General features: G+C 43.3%; 1 protein-coding gene across 1 annotated transcript in view; it reads right to left on the reverse strand.

Annotated features, from left to right (window-relative positions):
• Positions 1-3,062: 3,062 nt before the first annotated feature.
• The window catches only part of LOC309558722 (uncharacterized protein), a gene marked incomplete at both ends in the record, with an annotated part of 28,770 nt that continues 6,803 nt past the window's right edge, over positions 3,063-25,029 (reverse strand). The window contains 2 exons of the mRNA XM_082261773.1: positions 3,063-3,122; positions 10,406-10,987. Of these exons, the coding sequence (XP_082117899.1) occupies positions 3,063-3,122; positions 10,406-10,987 (642 nt within the window). The remainder of the gene's footprint in view (positions 3,123-10,405; positions 10,988-25,029) is intronic.

The raw sequence follows: 25,029 nt of genomic DNA on the forward strand, positions 1-25,029 counted from the left end.
TGGAAAGTGTGCTTATACAAACAATGAATAAGACAACAACGTTGTTCTGAGATATATGGTTACATATCTGCCTTATTGTGACTATCAGTAATTAACAGAGCTGATTTGTTTTTTCCTAGCAATATAATATAATGTATAAGAGGGTTCTAACATGCTATGACAGACCTTGTTTTATCCCACTGGCCAGTGAATGATTAAAAAAAAAAATGTTGGCTGGCAAAGTTGGGGCCCTTGAAGAAAGCACAACATTTCCCAGCAGACACCAGAATAACTTGTGCAATGTTAGTCTCTTGCCAGACCAAGGGCATCCTCTTCTGGGTCTCTGGACATGTGCTCTGGTTGAGTTCAAGTCGTCAAACAGGGATAGGAGGTGCTGTGATATCTCTCTCTTTCAATCCTGCTTAGACAGTCCCTGTCAGGGTTCAGCAGAAGCTAGGGAGACCAGACAATTGTAGCTACACATCAAAAAACGGAGACCAAACCATATAAATAACCTTAAGGTGAGATTTATTACAGTGAACCACATAAACAAGCATGCACAGCAACAGTGAACATGGAAAATGCCAGCAAACAAACCCAACCCCAAAGACAAAATAACTAAAGAACCGAAGAACCAACTATCTACAAGTATTTACAATATAAGGGACAAGGGTAACAGGGAAGCAAGGAAGAGGGCAAGCAAAACTGGATACTAGGCAGAGAGCAGAAACAAGGCAAAGGGGGTACAGGATGGGTCAGGATCACAGACACTCGGTTTAGGCAGCAAGGAGGCAATCAAAATAGTGACGCGCCTGGGAATGGGAGGAGCAGCCTTAAATAGCCACCTGGCAGCTGAACACAGTTGTAAGTGATCATAGAAGCCTGCTGGCTTCTGGGAGACACCTGCTGGTGGACACTGGAAGTGCAGCATTCAGCCCAAGGCAACACAGTGCCACCAGCAGGTGAACTCAATCCTAACAGTCCCTCTTTTCCTTCCTTACAAGCAATGGGGTGCTCTTTAATACAGTCTGATCTCAACATGCATTCACATCACACCTCACATCTTCACAGGGAGAAAGTTCTTGTCTCTGAGGCAAGGTTGTGTTTGATGAGCAGACTCTCTGAGGTCTAATGCGACTGTGGTCAGCTATGGCAGGAATCCACTCAGCCAGAAGAACAGACTATTTCCTCACCCCATATTCTATAAAACTGTCCTCTCTCTTCCTTTCAGCAGCCTGCAGAACCCCCTTTCTTTGCTTTGTTGCAGCAGCCAATTACCGTCCTTCCAGGATCAACTTAGACTCAGCCACGAGGGCTGCCACCCTGAACTGGAGACATTCTGTAGATGTGCATTGCAAAGTGGTCTCATTAAAGATGGCTGCTGCACTTCTGCATTAATGAATATTCAGTTTAAACCGGTCCACATTACAGAAGGATAATACAGCAGCAACAAAGGAAGAAGTTCCACAGCAGTTATTAGCTACAGTCCAGGATACATTGCAAGCTGTATAAGTTGGACATTTGGGTGCTTTCTGATCCTACCATACATTCTGTGCTTACCATTGTATTTCTTGTTCTAAGACTTATTTTTAAGAATAACAAGTTGGATGAATTATAAAGGCAGCCTTTGTAGTAAAGTGGGCCTTAATAATACTTAATCATTGTAAGTTTAGTGATGTGGTGAGTGCCATATATAGTTAGAGATGGGCCGAACACCCCGCTGGTTTGGTTCACGCCAGAACTCTTGAACATCGCAAAAGTTAGGACCCGAACAACGAACCCCATTAAAGTCTAAGGGACCTTAACTTGAAAAAGCAAAAAGTCCCCATTTTGAAGGCTTATATGCAAGTTATTAGCCATAACAAGGGTATTGGGGCCCAGCTACTGCCCTGGAGGACATGTACCAATCAGTGTTGCCAACCGTCAGTATTTTTACTGGCAGCCAGTAAAAAACTGGCACTTTTTCCAGCCAGTAAATGCCAGTGACAGGAAAAGGTTGCCAGTAAAAAAGTATGGTTGTGACTCTTGGCTCAGCATGCGCAGTTTGCACCAACTAAGACCATCCGAGTGCCTGCTACAGTGTGTTTGGGCAGCGCCAGTGGGGGGCAGGTCTGGTGGAAGCAGTGCCTGAGCATGTTGTGTGATGTCATGGTGTAATGGTTAAGGAACCTCAATCAGGTTCAAAATAGATTTCTTGCTGCTGGATCTGATTAAATAGGTAATTACAGTGCATGCACGTGGATATCATAGACTGACGCACATTGTTCAGGTAAATGATACTACTTTTATTTCTAATTCACAAGTGTTCATCACATTCCTTCACAATGGTGCAAAGGAGCCTCATGTATGGATCTGCAAGATGGGAGCAAGGCAAGCCAGGAGCGGGACTGTAAGTGTTGTTTGGACTGGAGTGAACTGAAGGGACCACCTGGTTTGGAGAGAGACTGTCACTGTGGCTCAGAAGGGGATGTGTTATGTTGGTGAGGTGTCATCATCATCTGTGCTGCTGCACACTGCTGTCAGTGTCACAGTGAGAGTCAATTTCTTGCCCCCCTGAGTCCTGTCCCTGAGCTACTTACTTTCTATATCGATAATAAAATAAGAAATATATTTTTTGCCTTAATATCTACCTTAGATCACGTTGCTTATTGCATATTTCACTTGTAAAAATACAAATACTGAAATTGCATTTAAAACTGTAATTTTGTAACTTTTGGAAATTCCAATAAAAACTTGGCTGTGCAAGTAAATTTTGGGTGTCGTGTCAGTAAATTTTAATCTGGTAGGTTGGCAACACTGGTACCAATGCAAATTTTATTTTTTTTTTAAATATTTTATTTTGAGTACCTGAGCAAGCCCAGAAACAGTGATAAAGATATGACTGTTAATAAAACATTCAGGGTATTTATCTATTCTGTGGGTGTTATAGAACCTGTACAGTACAAACAGGTGGTGCTATGAGACACTTTATATATGTTTTCTAGTTTTAAATCATCTGTTTTTTTAGTAAAAGACTGTTGTTTACCGAGTTCAATAGCTGAAGATTAACTATATACTCTCTACAAACAATATCAGTTTGTGGTCTATGATGTGACGAATGCTAGGATTGACTTATCTGAAACCAAAACCAATAGAGAGATAAGCTACAAATCAATATAGGAACTATTATCATAAACATAAAGGACAGAAATCACTTCAAATCATGACGGCCACATGCAAAATTAAAAATATATCATTTTTCTAAAGTACTATTTACTGAAAATACCCATAATTTTACATCTGTTGCTTTTGTTGGATAATGAAATTGCTGTGTTTGTGTTAGTTCCTTCTGTTATATCCTGACGCTAGCTGAGAATAATTGAAAATCTTTTGAATAGCTCAGTGCAGATTGTTTTTCCTTCAATACTGAAAGGAGAGATTCAGCAAATAACCCTGTTATCAAGTCCATTTAGCAAAATATATGTCAAACTCCAGTTATTAATGCACTGTGACTTAGGGGCTTGTTGTTCACACTCCATTTTTTTCATTTAGCAGGGGCTTGGCAGGCAGACCTGCCAATGCAGGTGTAGAAGTGTTTATTAAAGGCCCGTACACACGTACCGATCGTCGGCAGACAAGCGTCGGCGGACGAACGATCTGCCGATTGTACGCTTGTTAGTATGGTGCCTCCGACAGCCGTCAGCGCACATTCTGCCGACAAGAATCTGTCTTGCAAGCATTAAAATTTTTGTATGCCGACACCAGAACGGCCGATTGTTCGCCAGTCAGTACAGAATTTGGCCGACACACAGCTACAAATCCCAACACGCATGATCAAACCAAATGAGGTCCCGGAAGAATTTTCTCTAGTAAACTCAACATTTTATCCAGAAAGAACTTTCGGCTCGCGGCAGTCCAAAAAATAGGTGAAATGCGGAGCACATGCTCATCTTGATAAATGTAAGAAGAAGGAAGATGCTGCTCATAATGCCATACTTTTTTAAAAAAAGGCATGTGTTTTGTTATGATGAAGATAATGTTTGTCTATTCTATCTGTTCTATCAAATTTTATAATTAAATAATTTTAACTCTTCACCATTATTTTTTTATTTTCACAGCAAAGATCTAACTATTGATATGACCCTTTATTCTTATATGAATTAATGTATAAAACATATTTTTCAGGTTATGCACAATATTAAACATGTTAACAAATTCAGATAGGCCATTTTTTAGTTCCAATTTTCTTTATTTTTTGGATCTCAGAAAAAACAAATGAAAACATTAATACTTTCCGTATTTAAAAAATCAACATAAAAAAGGTCCATTTGGACGAAATTAAATTAGAAACTGACAAACAGGGGTAAAATAAATAATAGGGGTTTACACAAATTAAAGTTGGTGATAACTATAATCCCCCTGCCATGAGGGCAGGTTTGGATCATGCTGGCCATATTGCCACTGGCCATGTGGCATTTGGCGAGGTGGTGGCTGTTGTGGAGGTGGAAGTGGAGGGCATGGGTGCTCCTCGCACGCGTGGCTGTGCTCAGTAAGGACGCCGTTTTCCGCCTTTTGCAGCACATTGAGGATAATTTTTCGGGCATACTGACACTGCCTGAGGTCCACCTTATCTAAAATTTTGGCCGCCATATTCCCAAAGGACTCATTTGCCTCCGGTTTCCTACGTAGGGCTATGGTGGCCTCATGTATAAATTCGTCGGTGAGATCATCCACGTGCTTCCTCTTTTGCCTCCGTTTGGCAGGAGGAGGTGGTGCTGGAAATAGTTCCAAGGGCTCCACAGGCTCCCCAGGCTCCCCAGGCTCCTGGCTGCAACCTGGCTCCTCCTCAGTTACACTTCCCTGTTGATGAAATGAACAATTGATTAGAATGTTATAGTGTATATAAAAATGCATATTTGTTATATTATTAGGAACAAATAGCAGACTTTACATACAGTGGCGTATCTAGGGTCTCCAGTGCCCTTGTTGAGGAGCTGTATTTGGCAACAACCCCCCCCCCCCAAGATCAATGTAAAAATGTAACCCCCCCCCCCCCCCCCAAAAAATCTAAAAGGGCATTAAATGTTTCTCATTTGTCCCTTGTTTGCCCAGTGTAGAGCTCTCTCATTGTCTCAGGTGTGAAAAACAAGAAAGAGAGGGGTGAGAGATAGAGAGAGGGAGAGAAAGAGGGGGTGTGAGAGAGAGAGGAGGGGGGTTGCAGAGAGGGGCCTGAACTTGCAGAGGGCTTGATGTAGGGCATTGAGGGGGAAGCGGTGCAGGGAAAGAGGAATAAGGAAGCCACCTGCCTTGCTGACCCGGAGTGAGAGACCAGAAACATGGAAGCAAGGATGGATGTATCATTTGCAGGAGCTGTTAGTTTGTTAGTTTTTTTAAAAAAAAGGTTGAGCCGGAGGAATGCTGAGGCTCCAGCAGTGTTTGTTAGGACTAGAGGTGTGCTGGGGATGCAGCAGTGTTTGTAAGACCGGAGGTGTGCTGGGGATGCAGCAGTGTTTGTAAGACCGGAGGTGTGCTGGGGATGCAGCAGTGTTTGTAAGACCAGAGGTGTGCTGGGGATGCAGTGAGAGGCAGTCTCAGTCTCCTGGTCTTTTGCCTCAGCTGCTCTCAATGTTTTACACCTGCATGAAGCTGCTCTCAATGTTTTACACCTGCATGAATCCGCCTGCAAACTGGGGGTTCTGGGGTGTGCAGGCTGAGTGGATTGTTCAAAAAATAACTAAAACAATGCCAATGTTTTTGCGACCCACCCCCCTTGGCCTGCGCCCCTGGCGGTTGCCTGTCATGCCAACCCCTTGCTATGCCAGTGTACATAAAGGGTCAATTATGGTTTAGCTTATAATTTTGTTACATGATTACATTTTTAGCAGACAATATATAGTGAAATGCCATACCTGAGTAAAACTCTCCTCCAGTATAAAGATATTCATAATAAAAGCTGTATAGGGCCCAAAACACACACTTTCTAATAAAATAGTCGTACCTGTGTTTGTGGGTAAAAGTCGTGATTCGCCGATCGATCGTGCTCCAACCCTCGATATGTCCGCTAGCGAATCGTCGGCCGAAAGATATGGCGTCCTTTAAATACAGCGCATGCGTCAACTCCTCCTCCAGTGGCGGGCTTGTGCAGGGGTGTGTACGTGCCGAAGATCAGGCCTACATGCGACACTCACACCTGAAGCAGTGGAACAATCTTTTAATCAAGAAAAATGTCTGAAAGATCTCAGAGTTCATCAAGTGGGGGCCGAAGTGATTGGGCCACCAGAAAATCAAGGGCTACACCCATGACAAAGGCAGAAATGGTGGAGATGGTCTCCATTTTAGAAAAAATGGACTATGATGGAAAGTTGGCAAATTACGATAGGCCCAATGCCAGGAAAGATGGCATCATGGATAAGGTGGTGGCCTGTTTGCTAGAAAAATTCGGTGTGGAGCGATCGAAAGATCAGATTCGGAAACGGTGGTCCGACCTGAAACACCGTGAGCAGGATCAGCTGGGCCAAATCCATCGGATTTTGAAAAAAAGTAAGTTTATTTTTTTTATTTTTTTTTTAAACATGCAATATGTTTTATAATTTTGTGTATGTTGTATTAACATGTCTAGATTATAATGTCTATGTAAAAAGTTAGATTACTCATTTTAGTTGTCATGTCGTGATTAGATCGATCTATTGTTGATGTTTTAGTATATGACATTAAAAGTCAGGAAGCCATAGTTAAAAATATATGTATTGTGTTGCAACGAACGTTCTTTCCTGCACGAATCTTCTCTGCAAACATTCCTATTAATCACAGATTATTAATCAAACCTTTAAATAGGAGAAAAACGAAAACTCCGTGCCAAACTATGGGAAAGGAGGAGGAGAGGTTTGGCAGCTCCATCTGCAGTTGCGGAAGAAGATGAGGACATGGGCCCAGATGGTGGCACAGATTCCACTAAAGGTAATTGGTTCCTATGCACTGTCAAACATTAATGTACCATATTTTTCGTAGATAACCATGTACATGTCTTCATATTTGTTACTAAAAGAGCTATCAAGCAGGGCACCATGTCCTAACAAATGTACCTCTTGTGACTTTTATGATATGGCCAATTTTTTGTATTATGTAGATGAAGACATTATTCCTGAGGTGATTCTGGTGGAGACAACAAGTGACCAGACACCAGAGCAACAAGAAGGTTGGTAGGCACAGTTTTTTGTGTAGTGGGATCATAGAAATATGTGTATTTGCAATGATTGTTTAACCTTATATTCCTATATTCCCTTACAAATTTACATTGCAGATGTTGCGTCATGCGAGGATGTTGCATCCCCAGCCAGATCAGAACCCAGATCTCCTGGCAACTTGCCAAGCAGCGTTGCGGGCACATCCGAAAATGTGGAGGATCCTGGACCAAGTGTCGGAGAGCCAATTGTGTGCCCACGTAGGTTTTTTCATAATGATTTTTATCAGTGTTATTTTTAGCCTCCAATTGTCAACACTAGTTCCCTATGGGAGCCTCTTTATTTGAATGGAAGTGGCACCGTAAGTCGGATCAGGATGCTCTGACTTGCGGGGCCACTTGCGCTGTGAAGATTTTTGAGGGGGAACTACACAGAAAAATTGAATAACCCACCGTGGGTGTCTCCCCCAAGTTCACAACCAGGCCTTTTGTGTGTGGTATTGAGTTTGAGGGTATGCCCACAACAAAAAGACAGCGTGGGTTACCCCCAAAACCCCTACCAGACCTTTATCCAAGCATGCAGCTTGTCAGGCCAGGAAAGAGAACGAGCAAGCGGACCAAACGACCCCTGGACCACAGCAGGACACATGCCCTCAACATGGGGGGGGGTTTTGTTGCTTTGGGCCAGGGGGCCTCTGCACCGCACACCCAAAAGCACCTTGCTCCCATATAGAGGAGGACAAGGGCCTCATCCCCACAACCCTGTCTGGTGGTTTTGGGGGGTCATGCGGCCAGAGGCTTCCTAGGACTTTGGAAGCAACCTTTAACAAAGGGTGGCCCCCAGATCCCAGACCCCAATCACTATGTGAATGGGTATGGGGTACATAGTACCCCTACACATTAACCACATAAATGTAAGTGTATGTGAATAACGACAGGAGACGTTTATGAAATGTTCTTAAATATCTTCATCCGTACTTCTCCACTCTGCTCTTTGGATCTTCTCCTCTCCACTCTTGTGCTGTCCAATATTCTGCTCTTATGTTGTCTGCTCTTTTGCCCTAGGCTCTTCTTCTTCCTCCTGTCCTCCTCCGATGCTGTTGCCGTGCATTCTGCCCGTCTCTGGTCTCTGCATCTTAATATATATACATAACGACCATGCCCTCACAATGACGTCATCATGCGTTCACACCCCTAATGAATATATAGTAAGCTCAGGAGACCGGCAGAATCATCAGCAACAGCATCGGAGGAGGACAGGAGGAAGAAGAACAGCCTAGGGCAAAAGAGCATAAGAACAGGGTAGGTATTAACTCGAGAGGAATTTAAGATTACCTGGACACCAAATGTTTCTCTATTATTATGACCTCATGTAGGTGATTCACATTGACAAAGTTTTTTTTTTTTTTACAGACCATGTTTTACATAGTTGCACATTAGCCAAATTGACCCGTGAGGCTCTCCAATGCTGCGCAGACCTGGAACAAATAAAGGAGACTGCAACGGCATTACAAATCAAAATGCGCAATTTTGTGGACATGATTGGCAAATTTTAAGCCACAATTTTACTACGTTTTTAATGTTTGTATTGGGATGTTCCTGATGTTACAAATGTGTTATAATGTTTTATGGCATTTTAATTACACTCAGATGTTAAAGAGTGTACCCAAGTTTGGGAAAAAAACTTTACAACACCCTAACCCTAACCCTAACCCTGTGAATGTTTGATACTAAAACATTTTTACATTCAACAATGTGTGTTCAATTCTTTATTAGACTTTAGTTGGGGGGTCGAGGTCTAAAGCTGTGTAAAGAAGCACTAAATGTATGATGGCTGGCCTATTCACATATTTACATGTTAATGAAAGCATTTTAGACACATAAGCGAGTTGCTGGAGGTGTCAATGAAATGTTAAAGATACCCCCAGTTTTAACGCATATCACAGTGCGATCTGACATTTCACACAGGATGGGATCACACAAGTGTGAACGACTGTGCGATCCTATCCTGATGCGGCTGAATAAATGCATTCTTTTGTGCGAGTGCAGTGCGAATTGAGCCATACAAACTGTATAGCTGATTTTCGCATGAACATCTGATCGCATTTAATAAAGGAGCAGTGCGCTACGATATTACATGCCATCAGATGTGCAGTGTGAATTGAGACATACTCTTTGTATGGCTACATTCACACCGAACACGCATACAAGTCGCACATGACCCTTTATTTCTGATGTATCTGGATTGGATCGCACAGTGCTTAACACTTGTGGAATACAATCCTGTGCAAAAAGTAAGTGGCGGGTCACCCTTATGCAATGCTGGAAGGCTGCAAAGTCGCAGACTTCCCGCATCGCATAAGTGTGACTCAACACTCAAGGTACTAGCAGTCCTAGGATTCAATATGGCATTGATATTGCCAGTAGCAATCAGTGTAGGGAGATCAGTGTAATCTATAGTGTATTGCTTGTTCGTTGCTCTAGTTCACTTTCCATTACCTATATATATAACACTTTGAGATGAACAATGATCAAGTTTCACATAACACTGACATATCCTAACATTGGTGGGCAGTGAGAAGGATGTCATAAATGAACACAACATAACAGGTGTAGGTACGTTGTTAATACCCTAATGTATTATATGAAATATATAGTATGGGCAACTTCTGGACAATGAACACCAATGTAAGGTGACATTAGATGAACCTTGGGTGTGACCTAGTTCTCAATGTGACAGGGTTTGTGTACATTTTGTGGGGTGCAGAAGGCCCTTGTATTTACACCACTGGCTCAAAAATAACACATGGCCATCATCACTTTGGATCAGCTGGTGAGAGACTACAGCAAATAAACACACTGATGAATGTATTAACCCTTCCAAAGTCACACATATATAACACATGATTAACCCAAAAAATTATGTTTGCCATATGTGCCCAAATGATTAGAATCCACAATACAGAATCATAGCAATTTTTGTTTAATGTGTTCAAAAATCAGAGATCTATGACATTTATCTGGTTAGGAAATTAGTTATGAAGTTTATTGGTTGTGTGACAGTGATTGCTGCCAGGACACAGCTCCTCTCCCCAAGAAATAGTCCAGATATTCCTGGCGGATCTGACGGGCCCTGTGTGATGCCAATCCTGACCGTCCAACTTGCATTGACGTCATGGACTCCACTTGGTCAGGAGGTTGGGCCTCTCCACTTGTACCTGGCATAGCAGGGTCAGTATCCAGTTGCTGCAAAACATAATTGTGTACATTCCTGCGTAGGAAGTTGTGCAAAATGCAGCAACATAAGACCACATTATCCACTTTGTACAGTGCCGGGTGTATGGACGTCAGGAATATCCAGAATCGGTTGGCCATTATTCCGAAGGCATTCTCCACAACTCTGCGAGCTCTGGACAACCGGTAGTTGTAAATCCTTTGGTCGGGGGTGAGGTTCCTCTGAGGGTATGGCTTCATGAGATGCTCCCCAAGCGCAAACGCATCATCTGCGATAAAAACAAAGCTCATACCCTCAACAGTTTGCTCCCTGGATGGCAGGTTCAGAGTGCCGTTCTTTAGACGACGAGCGAACTCCGTCTGCTCAATAACTCCCCCATCCGAATTGCGGCCATTTTTGCCAATATCCAAATAAATAAACTCATAGTTTGCATTAACTATGGCTAGCATGACTATACTAAAAAAACCTTTATAATTATAATAAAATGTGCCGGAATTCGGAGGGGGAACAATGCGGACGTGCTTCCCATCAATAGCACCCCCACAATTGGGAAAATTCCACTTCTCCTGAAATTGAGCAGCAATCTCCAGCCATTGCTCTGCGTTTGAAGGGAACTGTGGGGAAAAAAAAAATAAAAAATTAGTGCTTGAGCACATCACATTATTAATTACACACACAGTTGTCTGTTAAATGCTTATGCAACTTGTTAAAAATATAAACAACAGGAAGGCAAACGTTTTGATTTGGGGATGTAATATATACATACATTTATTTTCAACCTCCTATTGTTCTTATATTGTAAAGGGCCATACACACTATAAGATTCTCTGAAGACTTTTTCGTGCAGATTTACCTTTTCTATGTAGTGCAAGTGCCTGCCAGATTGCATAGGATTTGAAAGTGTTTGTTTGACCTCATATTATTTGGTTGGGGTAAATCGGAAGGATAAATTGTTCTGACAATCTTATAGTGTGTATGGCCCATTATACTCACCAGCTAGAGCTGAAATTTACAAACTACGGCCCTCCAGCTGTTGCAGAACTACACATCCCATGAGGCCTTGTAATTCTATGACATTCACAGACATGACTAGGCATGATGGAAATTGTAGTTCCTGAACAACTGGAGGGCCGTAGTTTGAAGACCTCTGAGCTTGAGCTTTGGTATATGCTGACTTTGAGATTTAGCATGTGGGTGGGGGGATGGGTAAGTAAAACTGGGCATTTATACATCAATAAGGGCTTGTGGTCAGTGAAGGTTTTAACATCATTACATAAACATACACAATCATAGGTGGGAATGGATGGACTGATGTATTTTAGATAAATCATAAACTAGGTAATAAAACATTGGCCAAGGAATAATTGTTTGAGGGAAAGTAATAAAATGACCCAAATTCAAAATACTGTTAACAGGCAATGCGTTTAGGGACACATAGGAGAGAATGGTGGGGTGGTTAGTGGGTAATTTTACAAATGGTTAAGATAATCTACATCTTTACTACTATGTGCATGCAGACAGAGGGTAGTTTACAAATAATGGCCTGTGTCAATTGCTGTACATCCAAAAACATCATAATTCGGGTGAAACGACTAATACATGTAATGTAATGTAAAAAATCAAACATACCTTGATATAGTCCTTCTGCAAGACCTTGATGATGGCAGAGCAGGTCTCAGGGATGATGACTCCAAGTGCTTGGGGGGAGATGCCTGTGGTGAACTTCAGATCCTGCAGGCTTCTCCCTGTTGCAAGATACCTCAACGTCGCAATTAACCTTTGCTCAGGAGTAATTGCAAGCCGCATACAAGTATCCTGCTTCAGAATATAGGGGGACACCAGGGCAAGAAGACGGTGAAAGATGGGATCCGTCATCCTCAAATAATTCCTGAAGTCATCAGGATTATTTTCCTGGAGCTCCCTCAGCAAGGACATATGAGAAAATTGATCACGGTTAAGCAACCAATTTTTCGTCCAGGAGGTCCGCTTCTTCTTCCTATTGCTCGTACGTCGTCTCAGAGCCAAAACTCCAACACTAACGACAGCAACGGTCGAATTCACGGTCGCCATAATAAATTCTCGAACGATGTCTCGGAAAATAGTGAAATGTCGTCAACCAAACAAATGCTACCGAAATCAGCGCGAGATGCCCAGAAGGGTCACGGCCAAACACTCACTTCCTCTTTTGTAGCGGCGAACGTGCGTGGAACGTAGTGACGTCATTTTCTGTCGGCAGACAGATGTCCTGGGCAAGTTTTGAGCACTTTTCAACAGACAAACAACAAACATGCCAGCCGCAAACATTTGTCGGACGTTCTGTCGGCCGACGATCGGTACGTGTGTACGGGCCTTAAGTTGAATGGATCAGTTCATATTCCTTGGTTGGGGGCAGGGAATTTTACTGCTGCAATTTGAGTGCTATCTGCGGTACTGAGTGTGGCTGTCTGTAGTATTCAGGGCTTTCTTGGATGTTCCTTTACTATGAAAAAAAAAAACACACTGCATTAAATGCTCTTTTGCAGTGTGAGCAAAACTTTAGTCAGTTGCTATTATATATATACAGTACAGTAAACCCCCCTCCATTGCGGGGGTTACGTTCCGGACCCAGCCGCGAAAAGTGAAAATCCGCGAAATAGAAAAACCCTATTAAAATGCATTGTAGGCATGTTTTTTTTTACTGTCACTGTACGTGTAAAAGCATTTTAAGTTCTTTAAACACACTTTTAAAACAATAGAAACTCATTTAAACACATAAAAGATACTAAGAGACATAGCAAGAGCTATGGAAAACACAAAAATATTTCATTTTCAATGATTTATATAGTAAAATAACATTACAAAAAAAACCCGCAATATACCGGGACCGCAAAAACTGAACCGCGATGGAGCGGGGGTTTACTGTATATACAGTATATATAGCCTCTAGCAATATATAACAAGGAGATAATAATGCAGGTTTCGACTGTATATATATATATATATATATATATATATATATATACAGTATATATACAGTATTTCACAAAAGTGAGTACACCCCTCACATATTTGTAAATATTTTATTATATTTTTCAATTTTTAAAATTATATCTCATTCTAGTAATACATATATAACCATTTTAGTTCTGGGTAAAATGGTTCATTAATTTGACCAGAGCACTTAGTCTTTTTCTTTTTGGTACATACAGTATCTCACAAAACTGAGTACACCCCTCACATGTTTGTAAATATTTTATTCCATTTTTTCATGTGACAACACTGAAGAAATGACACTTTGCCTCAATGTAAAGTAGTGAGTGTACAGCTTGTATAACAGTGTAAATTTGCTGTCCCCTCAAAATAACTCAACACACAGCCATTAACCACTTTACGTCTGCCTGCAGTAATATTACTGCGGCAGAGTGGCTCGTTATCGTCTGACGACGTAGTACTACGTCGTCAGACACTCCCCTTTCTCGGAGGCTCGCTCCCGCTGTTTTCAGTCACAGCGGGAGTCGGGCCAGGGGAGGAGCAGCGGCGATCGCCGCCGCTCTTCCCCGATCGTCGGGGATCTAGTGTGGAGATCCGCCTGCTTGTGTAAACACAAGCGGGCGGATCTCCTAAGTGACAGGCAGGGTCAGATTGCAGGGTTCAGCATAGCTGAACCCTGGATCTGTCCTTGTGTCACTAAGTCACCTCCCCCCACACATGTCAGTAAGCACCAGGCATACATTAACCCCTCCCTCTCCAATAAAATTAACCCCTTCCCTGCCAGTGTCATTTTTACAGTAACAGTGCATATGTATAGCACTGATTACTGCAGTAATGTCACTGGTACCCCCAAAAGTGTCAAAAATGTCAGTCAAGAGTCCGATCTGTCCGCCGCAATGTCGCAGTCCCGCAAAAAAAATCGCAGATCGCCGCCATTACGCGTTAAAAAAAAAACACCAAAAATGACAGAAATCTTTCCCTTTGTTAGTAAAGCAATAACTTTTGATAACTTTTGCGCAAACCAACCAAAATACGCTTATTGTGAATTTTTTTACCAAACATAGGTAGCAGAAAACAAATTGGCCAAAAATTTAAAAAAATTTTGATTTTTACATTTTTTTGGGGGGAATTTCATATAAAAAAATTTGAAAAATATTGTTGTTTTTTCAAAATTTACGCTATTTTTTTGTTTATAGCACAAAAAGTAAAAATCGCACAGGTGATCAAATACCACCAAAAGAAATCTCTGTTTGTGGGAAAAAAAGGACATAAATTTTGTTTTGGTATAGCGTTGCACGACCGCGCAATTGTCAGTTAAAGTTGCACAGCGCCGAATCGCAAAAAGTGGCCTGGACGTAAGACAGCAAAATCCTCCGGTGGTAAAGTGGTTAATGTCTAAACCGCTAGCAACAATAGTGAGTACACCCCTAAGTGAATATGTCCAAACTGCACCCAAAGTGTCAATATTTTGTGTTACGGCAAAGAAGCCTTTCTGTTTTTTCTCTAGATGTAAAGAATGCCCCTTTGTTCTCTGTAATGAACTGAAAGTGAATAGCTTGTAGCCCTCTTTTGGTATGGTTATGAGAATTATCCTCACCAAATAGAATATTGCGCTTAGAGCAAATGAAAAGAAAAAAATGGAGCTCTTCTGACGGCTTGAATTTTTGGAGAAAAACCGTGGGCATTAATTGTGATGCATCGTGATGCATCGCGGAATCCAACCGAATTGTTGATATGATAATCCTAATCTAATCTAATCGAATCGTGAGACCAGTGAGGATGCGCACCTCTAGTGTTCATACAGCTGCTGTGTCCCCATAGAGTAGCAGGTGGCAAACCACTCATCCACATGACCAGAGAACCTGTGTGAATGAGCCCCCTTTTGAACTTTTTTTTTATTATCAAATTTTTATTTTATTTACTACTTTAAACAATGTTTTAACAACTCTGTTGGACTAGATGAATAAACAGGAAGTGCTCTGAGGCTCTCTGTTCATACACACTGAAGCATAGTAAACACAGTTTACTATGCTTCAGCTATGAATGAACATGTTGAGTGATTGGTACTGATCATTCACTATGTTCACTGAAGAAAGAGGAAAGGAAGGGGTCGGTAAATATGAGATATTTACCAACCCTCACCCCTATCCTGGAACGATCCTCCTGTGTGCAGAGAGAGGAGAAGAAGCCGCTACTGCAGGGGACTCGGGGCACAGGACTGCTGAAGGGGGAAGTTGGATGCTGGACAGGGAAAATGATCATAGTTAATCGAATAGGGGGATTGGTTTTGGAGGTAACCCCACACAGATTAATGATTAATAAATATCCATAAAAAATGTTTTTAAAGTTATGGAAAAAAAACTGAAATATAGTGAAATGATTAGGCTGGGTTCACACTGGTGTGATGCAGGAAACCCTGCGAATCCTGTTAATGTTCCCGCATCACACCTGAATCGCAGATGGTTCACACTGAGGTCTGCAAACTGCTGTAGGTGTCAATAGAAAATTAATGACACCCCCAGATACGCAAATCACAGTGTGAACTGTGAAATGGTACAGGAATCGGACTGCATAGGTGTAAACACTCATGCAATCAGATTCAAGTGCGGACCAAAAAAAGGGTCCTACACCATTTTGATGTGAATGTGATAGGATTTCATCCACACGGTATGGCTGAATTTGCATTGTACAGACATGGCATGTGATTTGCACAGCAATGTGATGCGAATCACATGAAATGCCTGTGATTGCACAAGTGTGAACCCAGCCTGAAGGTTATTATAGGTAAGGGAATGGGTCATACTGACATATAGTTATACCACTGGACACTGCAGTTATACATATAGTGCGAGGTGGGTGAACTAGGCTTTAAGCCCTCGATCGAGTCCTCGGCTGTTAATCTGTTGAGACGCTTGAGGATCTGTTTGCATGCATCTCTGTGGATTACAAATATTGACTACTTTGGGGGATCACAGCTCATCATCATCATTATTGGATTACAATTTCTTTCCTTGGATTGTTGGGAATTCGTTGCCGGTGAAGACTAGTGAGGCCTCACTCTCCAGGAGACTCTTACAATTCAACCTAAAGAGGACCCCCGTTAGTACACAGAGTGCACTCTGATAGTTAAGCTGGTGTTGCTATATTGCTTTTTCTACATTATTCATTAAGTGTAGTCATTCTTATCTGTGGCCACTCTCCAAGTATATTATAAGATTCAATGTGTCTTTAGTGGCATAGTCTCTGGCATACATATGCATTTATTTGCATATGTATGTGTGGCCTGTGTTCCAGATCCTGAGTGCTGAACTAAACCCAAATCCTTGGCTGGGAATTCAGGATGTACCCCCTCTGCAACATTTGCATTTTCTTTTATTCTGTATGTATACTCTTGTTTTATTTCAAAACTCAAAAGCAGTAAACTGATTATTCACTGCAATACTTGTGGTCTCAATCATTCAGAATGACCGAACAAATAGTGTCAGTGTGGTTGGAGCAAGCTCAGGGTGAAAGGAGTGAAGAGGATACCATGCAATAAGACACTCCCCTGGGAGCAGGGCTACAGAAGATAATGCAGGGAAGGAGAGCTGATATCAGAGCAATGAGCCATGCAGGGAGAGAATGACAGGACCTATGGATCGGCTGCTAATGTAGTAGAAAGGCAGAGGGTTGTAGTAGAAAGGCAGAGGCTGCTTGTTGGCTGCCGGGCCCCCTGTTGAACTGATGGAGTTCGGGCTCAGTACAGGAGGACCAGCGGTCCTTTATATATATATATATATATATATATATATATATATATATATATATATATAGTATATAATTCAATATAAATAAATAATAAGGCTTTAATATAATGTAAGAAACATCCCTCTCATAATAAAATATACACATTTAAGAAATAGGGGAACTGATAGACATGCTATTACTTGCCCAAAAGTATGTTCACTTCAGGCATTCAAGGTTGTCTGAATAAATTGCTGGTGCCAGGGAAACCTGTGCATTGGGGGGGTCTTGATCTATGTGTGCCGTCATTTTAAGGAATACTGATTCGGGCTAGAGATTGTTTTAAAAAATTCCCAATCCAGCTACATTTGAAGGCTTTTTTTACCATCTCTTTACAGAAGAAGCATTTGGATGTTTTCTGATCTTGCGTTAACCAACAGACCAATTTATTACCAATATTATTCAATATTTATACTGTATAACACCAGCAGTTTGTGCCGCACTTTACAACATAAGGGCAGAAAGTACAGTTACAATACAATTCAATACAGGAGCGCCTTGTTCGTTACAGCCTTAGAAGAGAGTTCTAACAATACAAAAGGCAATAACTGTGGGGGATGAGCTGATGGAGATAGTGGAAATGCAGGTGGAGGTGGGAAAGACTTCTCTGAAGAGAAGGGTTTTCAGGGATCGCTTAAAAGTCGACAAGGTAGGAGATAATCAGATAGATTGGGATAGCGAGTTCCATAGGATGGGAGAGGCTCGGGAAAAGTCCTGGAGGTGAGCATGGGAGGAGGTGACAAGGGAGTTAGTGAGCAGGAGGTCCTGGGAGCAACAAAGAGAAAGAGATGGTTGGTATTTTGAGACAAGGTTAGTGACGTAGCTGGGAGCTGAGTTGTGGATAGCTTTGTGAGTTATTGTTAGTATTTTTTATTTAAGTCGTTGGGTAAGTGGCAGCCAATAAAGAGATTGGCAGGGAGGAGTAGCAGACACTGAATGATTGCTAAGGTGGATGAGTCTAACATTCATGATGGACTGAAGGGGGAATAGCCCATGTAAGGGTAATCCAATGAGGAGGGAGTTGCAGTAGTCAAGGTGAGAGAGGACCGGGGAGTGAATTGGAAGCGTTGTGGTGTCATTGGTTGGGAAGGGGCGTATTTTGGAGATGTTGAGGAGGTTGAGGTGGTTCCAGTAGTTTGCATGGTGCTATCACATTATTCTCTAAGCAGTATAAAGATGGATTGATCAAGGTTGATGATGTGTTGGGAGATGGGGCACAATCTCTGCTAAAATCTTGGAGAAAATTCTGAGGTTGCAGTTCAGTAGGGAGATTGTCTTATAGCTTACACAACTAAGGGGGTCTTTTGCCTCTTTGGACATTTTTTACAATATTGGTCTGGAGCAAATATGAAGGAATGTATATGCACATCAAAAGGCCTCCAGAAACTGTGGAGAGATTTGAGATAAAAAAAGTTTTGTAAAATGCTACAGTCAACCCGTCATTGCCTGGAGCCTTCCCATACAAGGATTTAAAAATTGCTCATCTGAGGTAATAGGTGTAGAAAGCGATTGTTTGTTATCGTCCATTAAACTGTGGAAGGAGGCTAATACCAGGTAAGCAGAGATAGTTGCATTAAAGATAAAGGTGATCTTAAATTGTAGAGATTCAAGTAAAAGGATCCGGAGGTATCTGCAATGTTTGGTATGGAGTGGAGCTTACCCTCTGTTTTCAAGGAAATGGTGGGGATCTAAGTCTGAGATTTTTGGGATCTAAGGCATTTGCCAAGGAATGATTGCATTTGTTCATATTCATAAAAATGACACCTGTTTCTGATCAAAATGCATTTCACCTTGTGTAAATGTGTCCTAAGCCTCTGTAAGGTTAGGTAATTCAGCTTTCACTTATTTTGAATTGCCATGCTTGTGAGAGAATTTCAAGCAGTGGATCTGCTGCAGCAGTCTGTTGGTACTTCTTTTGCTTTCTTATCTCTGTGGCTGTGTTTTATAGATATGTCATGGATGTAGCATTTATTGGACTGCAAAAAAGTGGGGAGGTTTCTACCGATCCTTTGTTCTTGTCAAAGAAGGTACCCAATTCTTTGATCACAGCCTGCGTTTACCTACAAAAAAATACAAAATAAGCACAAGGGGCATTATTTACCTTCATTGTGATTTGCCCCTTGTTCTTGTGCCTTCTAGTTCAGTAGAAATCGTCTGTCCTCTGATGTCCTACCTCCTCCCCTGTTATTAGAACTGAGGGGCTGTCAGCAAGAGTATTCAACTATGCCCATCCTATGCATCTGTGAGGCAGTGCCTGTCTGTGTTGTTTCTATCCTTGCTACTTGCTTCTATCCTTTCTACTTGGTACTGTAAAGACACTTTGTTCTGCTCTATTGCTGTTCCCTTGGCATCTAAGCCAAGGTCATCCTGTTTAAAAAAAGTTAAAGTCTTTCTGGACCAGTCTTAATCCTAGTGGTTAACCTCTTAGAATCAGCCTGGGGGGTAACAATTTGATGAGTGTCTACAGCAGGGATCCTCAAACTATGGCCCCCCAGCTGTTGCGGAACTACACATCCCATGAGGCATTGTGAAACTCTGACATTCACAAACATGACTAGGCATGATGGGAATTGTAGTTCCTGAACAACTGGAGAGCCATAGTTTGAAGACCCCTGGACTGCAGCGTGTGCTCACCTGGTGTTGCAGCTACATAGCTCTCTGGGGAAGGTATAATGGGTGCCTCTGAGTCCAATCCCCACGTTTGCCCTTGTGGAAGGGGCGTGTTACCCATCATCAGTGGTGCAAAGGGTGGTAGCATATTACCACTCAGGTTCAGGTGTCTGGAAGACAGGGTTGTTCTCAGCTTTTGAAGCTGGGGTTGTTGGTGCACATGGGATTGAATCCAGCTCCACCTTGACTGCCACTGGGGTCAAAGCAGAAGGCCGGGAAGAATGCAAAAAGTGTTCCATGGCTATGGAGGCACGTTTCCCTGGAGGTCTTAAGCTTTTCTGCCTGTGTGACTGCAGTTATAAGGCTGTAATGGTCCTGTGGCCCAAAAGCTCTAAAAATACACATCCTCACTCCATGAGGCCAAAATTAAACTCCCTTATTTACTATTTTAATGGTGAGTCCAAGCCCACCAAAACTGATAATTTAGCTATAAAATTTGTGGGATTCATAACCTGCTGGCTTCTTCTTTAAAGAAGAAGTCACTAGGAGGAAACAGGACAAAGTATTGCAGGTATATAGTGCAATTAGCATTTCTTTGAATTTTTTAAACATTATTGCAAGGCCACTTTGCCAAGCATAGAACATATACCACCCAGAACCATTATATGCATTATATAATCTTGGACAAAGCTTTGTCTCTTCTTGATAGTGCCCACCAATTTCTACTTCCTAAACATTCCTAATGGACAGTGAGGCTACCTATAGTTATGACACTGTCATCATGGAGTTGAATAAACTTTTAATTAACGTCATTTATTGGATACTTTACTTTCAGTTGAGAGCTGGGTCAATGCAGAGGCCTGAGAGACTTGCAGTTACTCCAGATTGCACTGAAGAGCAGCTCACCCAGTGTATTCTGCATTAGTTTGAAAGCTGTGTATTAGAAGCGCTGACAGCATTCCCTATAGGAATTCAGTCTAAAACAGCAGCTACTAGGTTATAAGTTGTTCCAATTTAACCCCAATTACCCCATAGTTATCCTTAAAGCAAACTACACTGCATCTGAGCACCACAAACCAAAAATGCTATTTAACCACTTAAGCCCCAACCCTATTTCGGACACTTTTTGTTTACAAGTTAAAACCAGTATTTTTTTCCTAGAAAACTACTTAGAACCCCCAAACATTATATATATATTTTTTTACAAAGACTCTGGAGAATAAAATGTCGGTCATTGCAATATTTTTTGTCACGCAGTATTTGCGCAGCGCAATTTTTTTGGAAAATTTAGAAAAATCACATTTCACTGCATTTAAAAAATACCAAACAGTAAAGTTAGCCCATTTTTTTGTATATTGTGCAAGATGATGTCACGCCAAGTAAATAGATACCCAACATGTTGCGGTTTAAAATTGCGCCCCCCCCCCCCCCCCGTGGGATGGCGACAAACTACGGTCAATAGAGATCTCAATAGGCGACGCTTTAAATTTTTTTAACGGTTATCAGTTTAGAGTTAGAGTGTAGCTCTTTTTTTTAATTATTGCCCACGCTCTGGCGATCGCGGCGATATCACACATGTGGGGTTTGAACAGCGATTTCATTCGCGGCTTGACTTCCGTATATTTCTTTTTGTGCGCGAGCTAAAAAATTTTTTTTTTTTCCTATTTATTTTATTTTTTTTTTTTAACTTTATTACAGGTTTAAAAAAAAAAATAAAAATCTGATCACTTTTATTGCTGTCACAAGCAATGTAAACATCCCTTGTGACAGCAATATGCAATGACAGGTACTCTTTATGGAGGGATCGATGGTCTAAAAGACCCTAGACCCCTCCACTACACTTCCATGTATGCAAAACGCCGAAAACTGCGTTTTTGCAAACAGCCGTTTTTTAAATTTGCTGCCTTTTGCAGCACAGTAACCCGGAAGTGACGTCATGGACGCCGCCTCCGGGTTACGTAATCGGAGACCCCATCAAAGCCGTTTCTGGCTTTGATCGGGACTCCATCCAGCCGGCGGAGGTGCCGGCTGGGTGCTCGGGGCTCCCGGTGGGACGGGAGCCCCAAGCAAAGTCAGGGAAGGCGGCGGGAGGTGGGGGACGTCCCCTCCCGCTCACCCGGGTAACGATCGAGCGGCTCCCGAGCCGCATCAGTCATTACTGACGGAAAGCCGACCGTCGGCTGTAAACCACGGTACCAGGATGGTGTCTCTAGCTAGAGGCATCATCCCGGTATACTACCGCAAAGTTTGCTGACATAGTCCTACTTCACTTTGCGGTAAGTGGTTAATTATTTTTAATATTCAAACAATCCCCCTCATCCTATGTCTCCATGCTTTATTTTACTGAGAAATCACTTTCAAAAACACCCACCTAACATCTCTGGCCATGGCCATCTTGAGTAAGGACAGATGATTCATGTAGCATTTACCTCCTGGAATCAATATACCTATAGCTCTGGCATGCAGGCAGGAGCAGGGATGGCCCTACCATGGGTCCCGCTGGGTCCATTGGACCCAGCCGGCAATTTGAGTGTGGCGGTGGATACGGCTCTTTAGGTGGTTGCCTTAAACCTCGTGGCCGCCTAATTAAAGAGCCATCTCTGGAGGTGGGTAGCAAAGCTCCCTGCTCCACTGCACCGGCTGCTCTTAGTCTCGCATTCCCTGTCCGTGTGCTCAGCTGGCTCCTCTGGGTCCATCTCTCTTGCCCCATTCAGCGCTGCTCAGCACAGTGTCCTCCCCAGCCAGAGTCCCGCCTCCCCAGAGTTGGCTGCATCCATTCCGGCACAGTGTCCTCTCCAACCAGAGTCCCACCTCCCCTGAACCCGGCTGCATCCAACCTGGCACATTGTCTTCTCAAACCAGAGTCCCACCCCCCAAGATCGGCAGCATCCAATCCGGCTCCCACGCAAATGAGTTTTAAGCACACGGGTGCTTCTGTACAGAATCCCTATGATAGCCAGAGGACACCGCAGGCTTTTCTGCAAGGCCAGCCCCCTTCCTCCCCTTGTCATACACAGGAGTCTGACATATGCTGGTCGTCCGTCCGTGCTGCTGCTGGAGGGAGCCCAGCAGTGGCGGCCGGTGCTCAAAATTTTTGGGGGGGGCGCAAAAAGAAAAATGTAATAGGTATTGCTTCGCGTCAAAAAATGCAGTAAAAAATTGCGTGACTTTGAAGTCATGGTACAGGCATGGCATAGGTGATGGTACAGGCATGGCACAGGTGATGGTACAGGAGATGGTATAGGCATGGCACAGATATGGTATAGGCATGGCACAGATATGGTATAGGCATGGCACAGATATGGTACAGGAGATGGTATATGCCCCCTTTCAATGCAGAGACCAGCGTACATGCCCCCTTTCAATGCAGAGACCAGCGTACATGCCCCCTTTCAATGCAGAGACCAGCGTACATGCCCCCTTTCAATGCAGAGACCAGCGTGCGTGCCCCCTTTAATGCAGAGATCAGCATGCGTGCCCCCTTCAATGCAATGAATATTGTGCTGTGCCCCCTTCAATGCAATGAACACTGTGCTATGCCCCCTTCAATGCAATAAACACTGTGCTGTGCCCCCTTCAATGCAATAAACACTGTGCTGTGCCCCCTTCAATGCAATAAACACTGTGCTGTGACCCCTTCAATGCAATGAACACTGTGCTGTGCCCCCACAATGCAGAGTTCAGCGTGCATGCCCCCTTCAATGCAACTGTGCTGTGCCCCCTTCAATGCAATGAACAATGTGCTGTGCCCCCTTCAATGCAATAAACACTGTGCTGTGACCCCTTCAATGCAATGAACACTGTGCTGTGCCCCCACAATGCAGAGTTCAGCGTGCATGCCCCCTTCAATGCAACTGTGCTGTGCCCCCTTCAATGCAATGAACAATGTGCTGTGCCCCCTTCAATGCAATAAACACTGTGCTGTGCCCCCTTCAATGCAATAAACAATGTTCTGTGCCCCCTTCAATGCAATAAACACTGTTCTGTGGCCCCTTCAATGCAATGAACACTGTGCTGTGCCCCCACAATGCAGAGTTCAGTGTGAGTGCCCCCTTCAATGCAACTGTTCTGTGCCCCCTTCAATGCAATGAACACTGTTCCGTGCCCCCATCAATGCAGAGTTCAGCACGCAAGCCCCTTTCAATGCAGAGCGCCACAGCATTGTCCCCAATCACTGCAGAGCACCACAGCATTGTCCCCAATCACTGCAGAGCGCCACAGCATTGTCCCCAATCACTGCAGAGTGCCCACAGCATTGTACCCTAATGATTGCAAAGTGCCACAGCATTGTCCCCAATGATTGCAGAGTGCCCACAGCATTGTCCCCCAATGATTGCAGAGTGCCACAGCATTATACACCAATGATTGCAGAGTGCCACAGCATTGTACCCCAATGATTGCAGAGTGCCACAGCATTGTCCCCCAATGATTGCAGAGTGCCACAGCATTGTACCCCAATGATTGCAGAGTGCCCACAGCATTGTACCCCAATGATTGCAGAGTGCCCACAGCATTGTACCCCAATGATTGCAGAGTGCCCACAGCATTGTACCCCAATGATTGCAGAGTGCCCACAGCATTGTACCCCAATGATTGCAGAGTACCCACAGCATTGTACCCCAATGATTGCAGAGTGCCCACAGAATTGTACCCCAATGATTGCAGAGTGCCACAGCATTGTACCCCAATGATTGCAGAGTGCCCACAGCATTGTACCCCAATGATTGCAGAGTGCCACAGCATTGTACCCCAATGATTGCAGAGTGCCCACAGCATTGTACCCCAATGATTGCAGAGGGCCCACAGCATTGTACCCCAATGATTGCAGAGTGCCACAGCATTGTACCCCAATGATTGCAGAGTGCCCACAGCATTGTCCCCCAATCAATGCAGAGACCAGCGTGCGTGCTTCCTTCAACCCAATGCACTTACCTGGCGGCGGCTCGGCTATCAGCGGCGGCTTCTCCCCTCCTCGATCCTTCGTCCTCTTCTGCGGCGGCGGGAAGGTGAGCGGCTTCTCCCTCGTCCTCTTCTGCAGCGGGAACCGGCAGGAAGGTGAGTGGCAGTGACGGTGAGTGACTGACGCACGCACCGGCACCGCCCCCATTGCGACGTCAGCGATCGGATGTCCTGGATGATGATTGGTCCAGGCTGGAGACTGGACCAATCACAGCCAGGATATCACGAAGGTGGGGGTGGCCAAGCGCTCTTTCCTGCACCCAGGTTACGCCCCCAGAAGGCAGCCAATCGGCGCATTTCTGGGTCGTAAACCCCACCCCCTTTAGCCACCACA

The sequence above is a fragment of the Pelophylax lessonae genome (genome assembly GCF_965119305.1).
Source record: "Pelophylax lessonae genome assembly, chromosome: 6".
Classification (NCBI taxonomy): domain Eukaryota; kingdom Metazoa; phylum Chordata; class Amphibia; order Anura; family Ranidae; genus Pelophylax; species Pelophylax lessonae.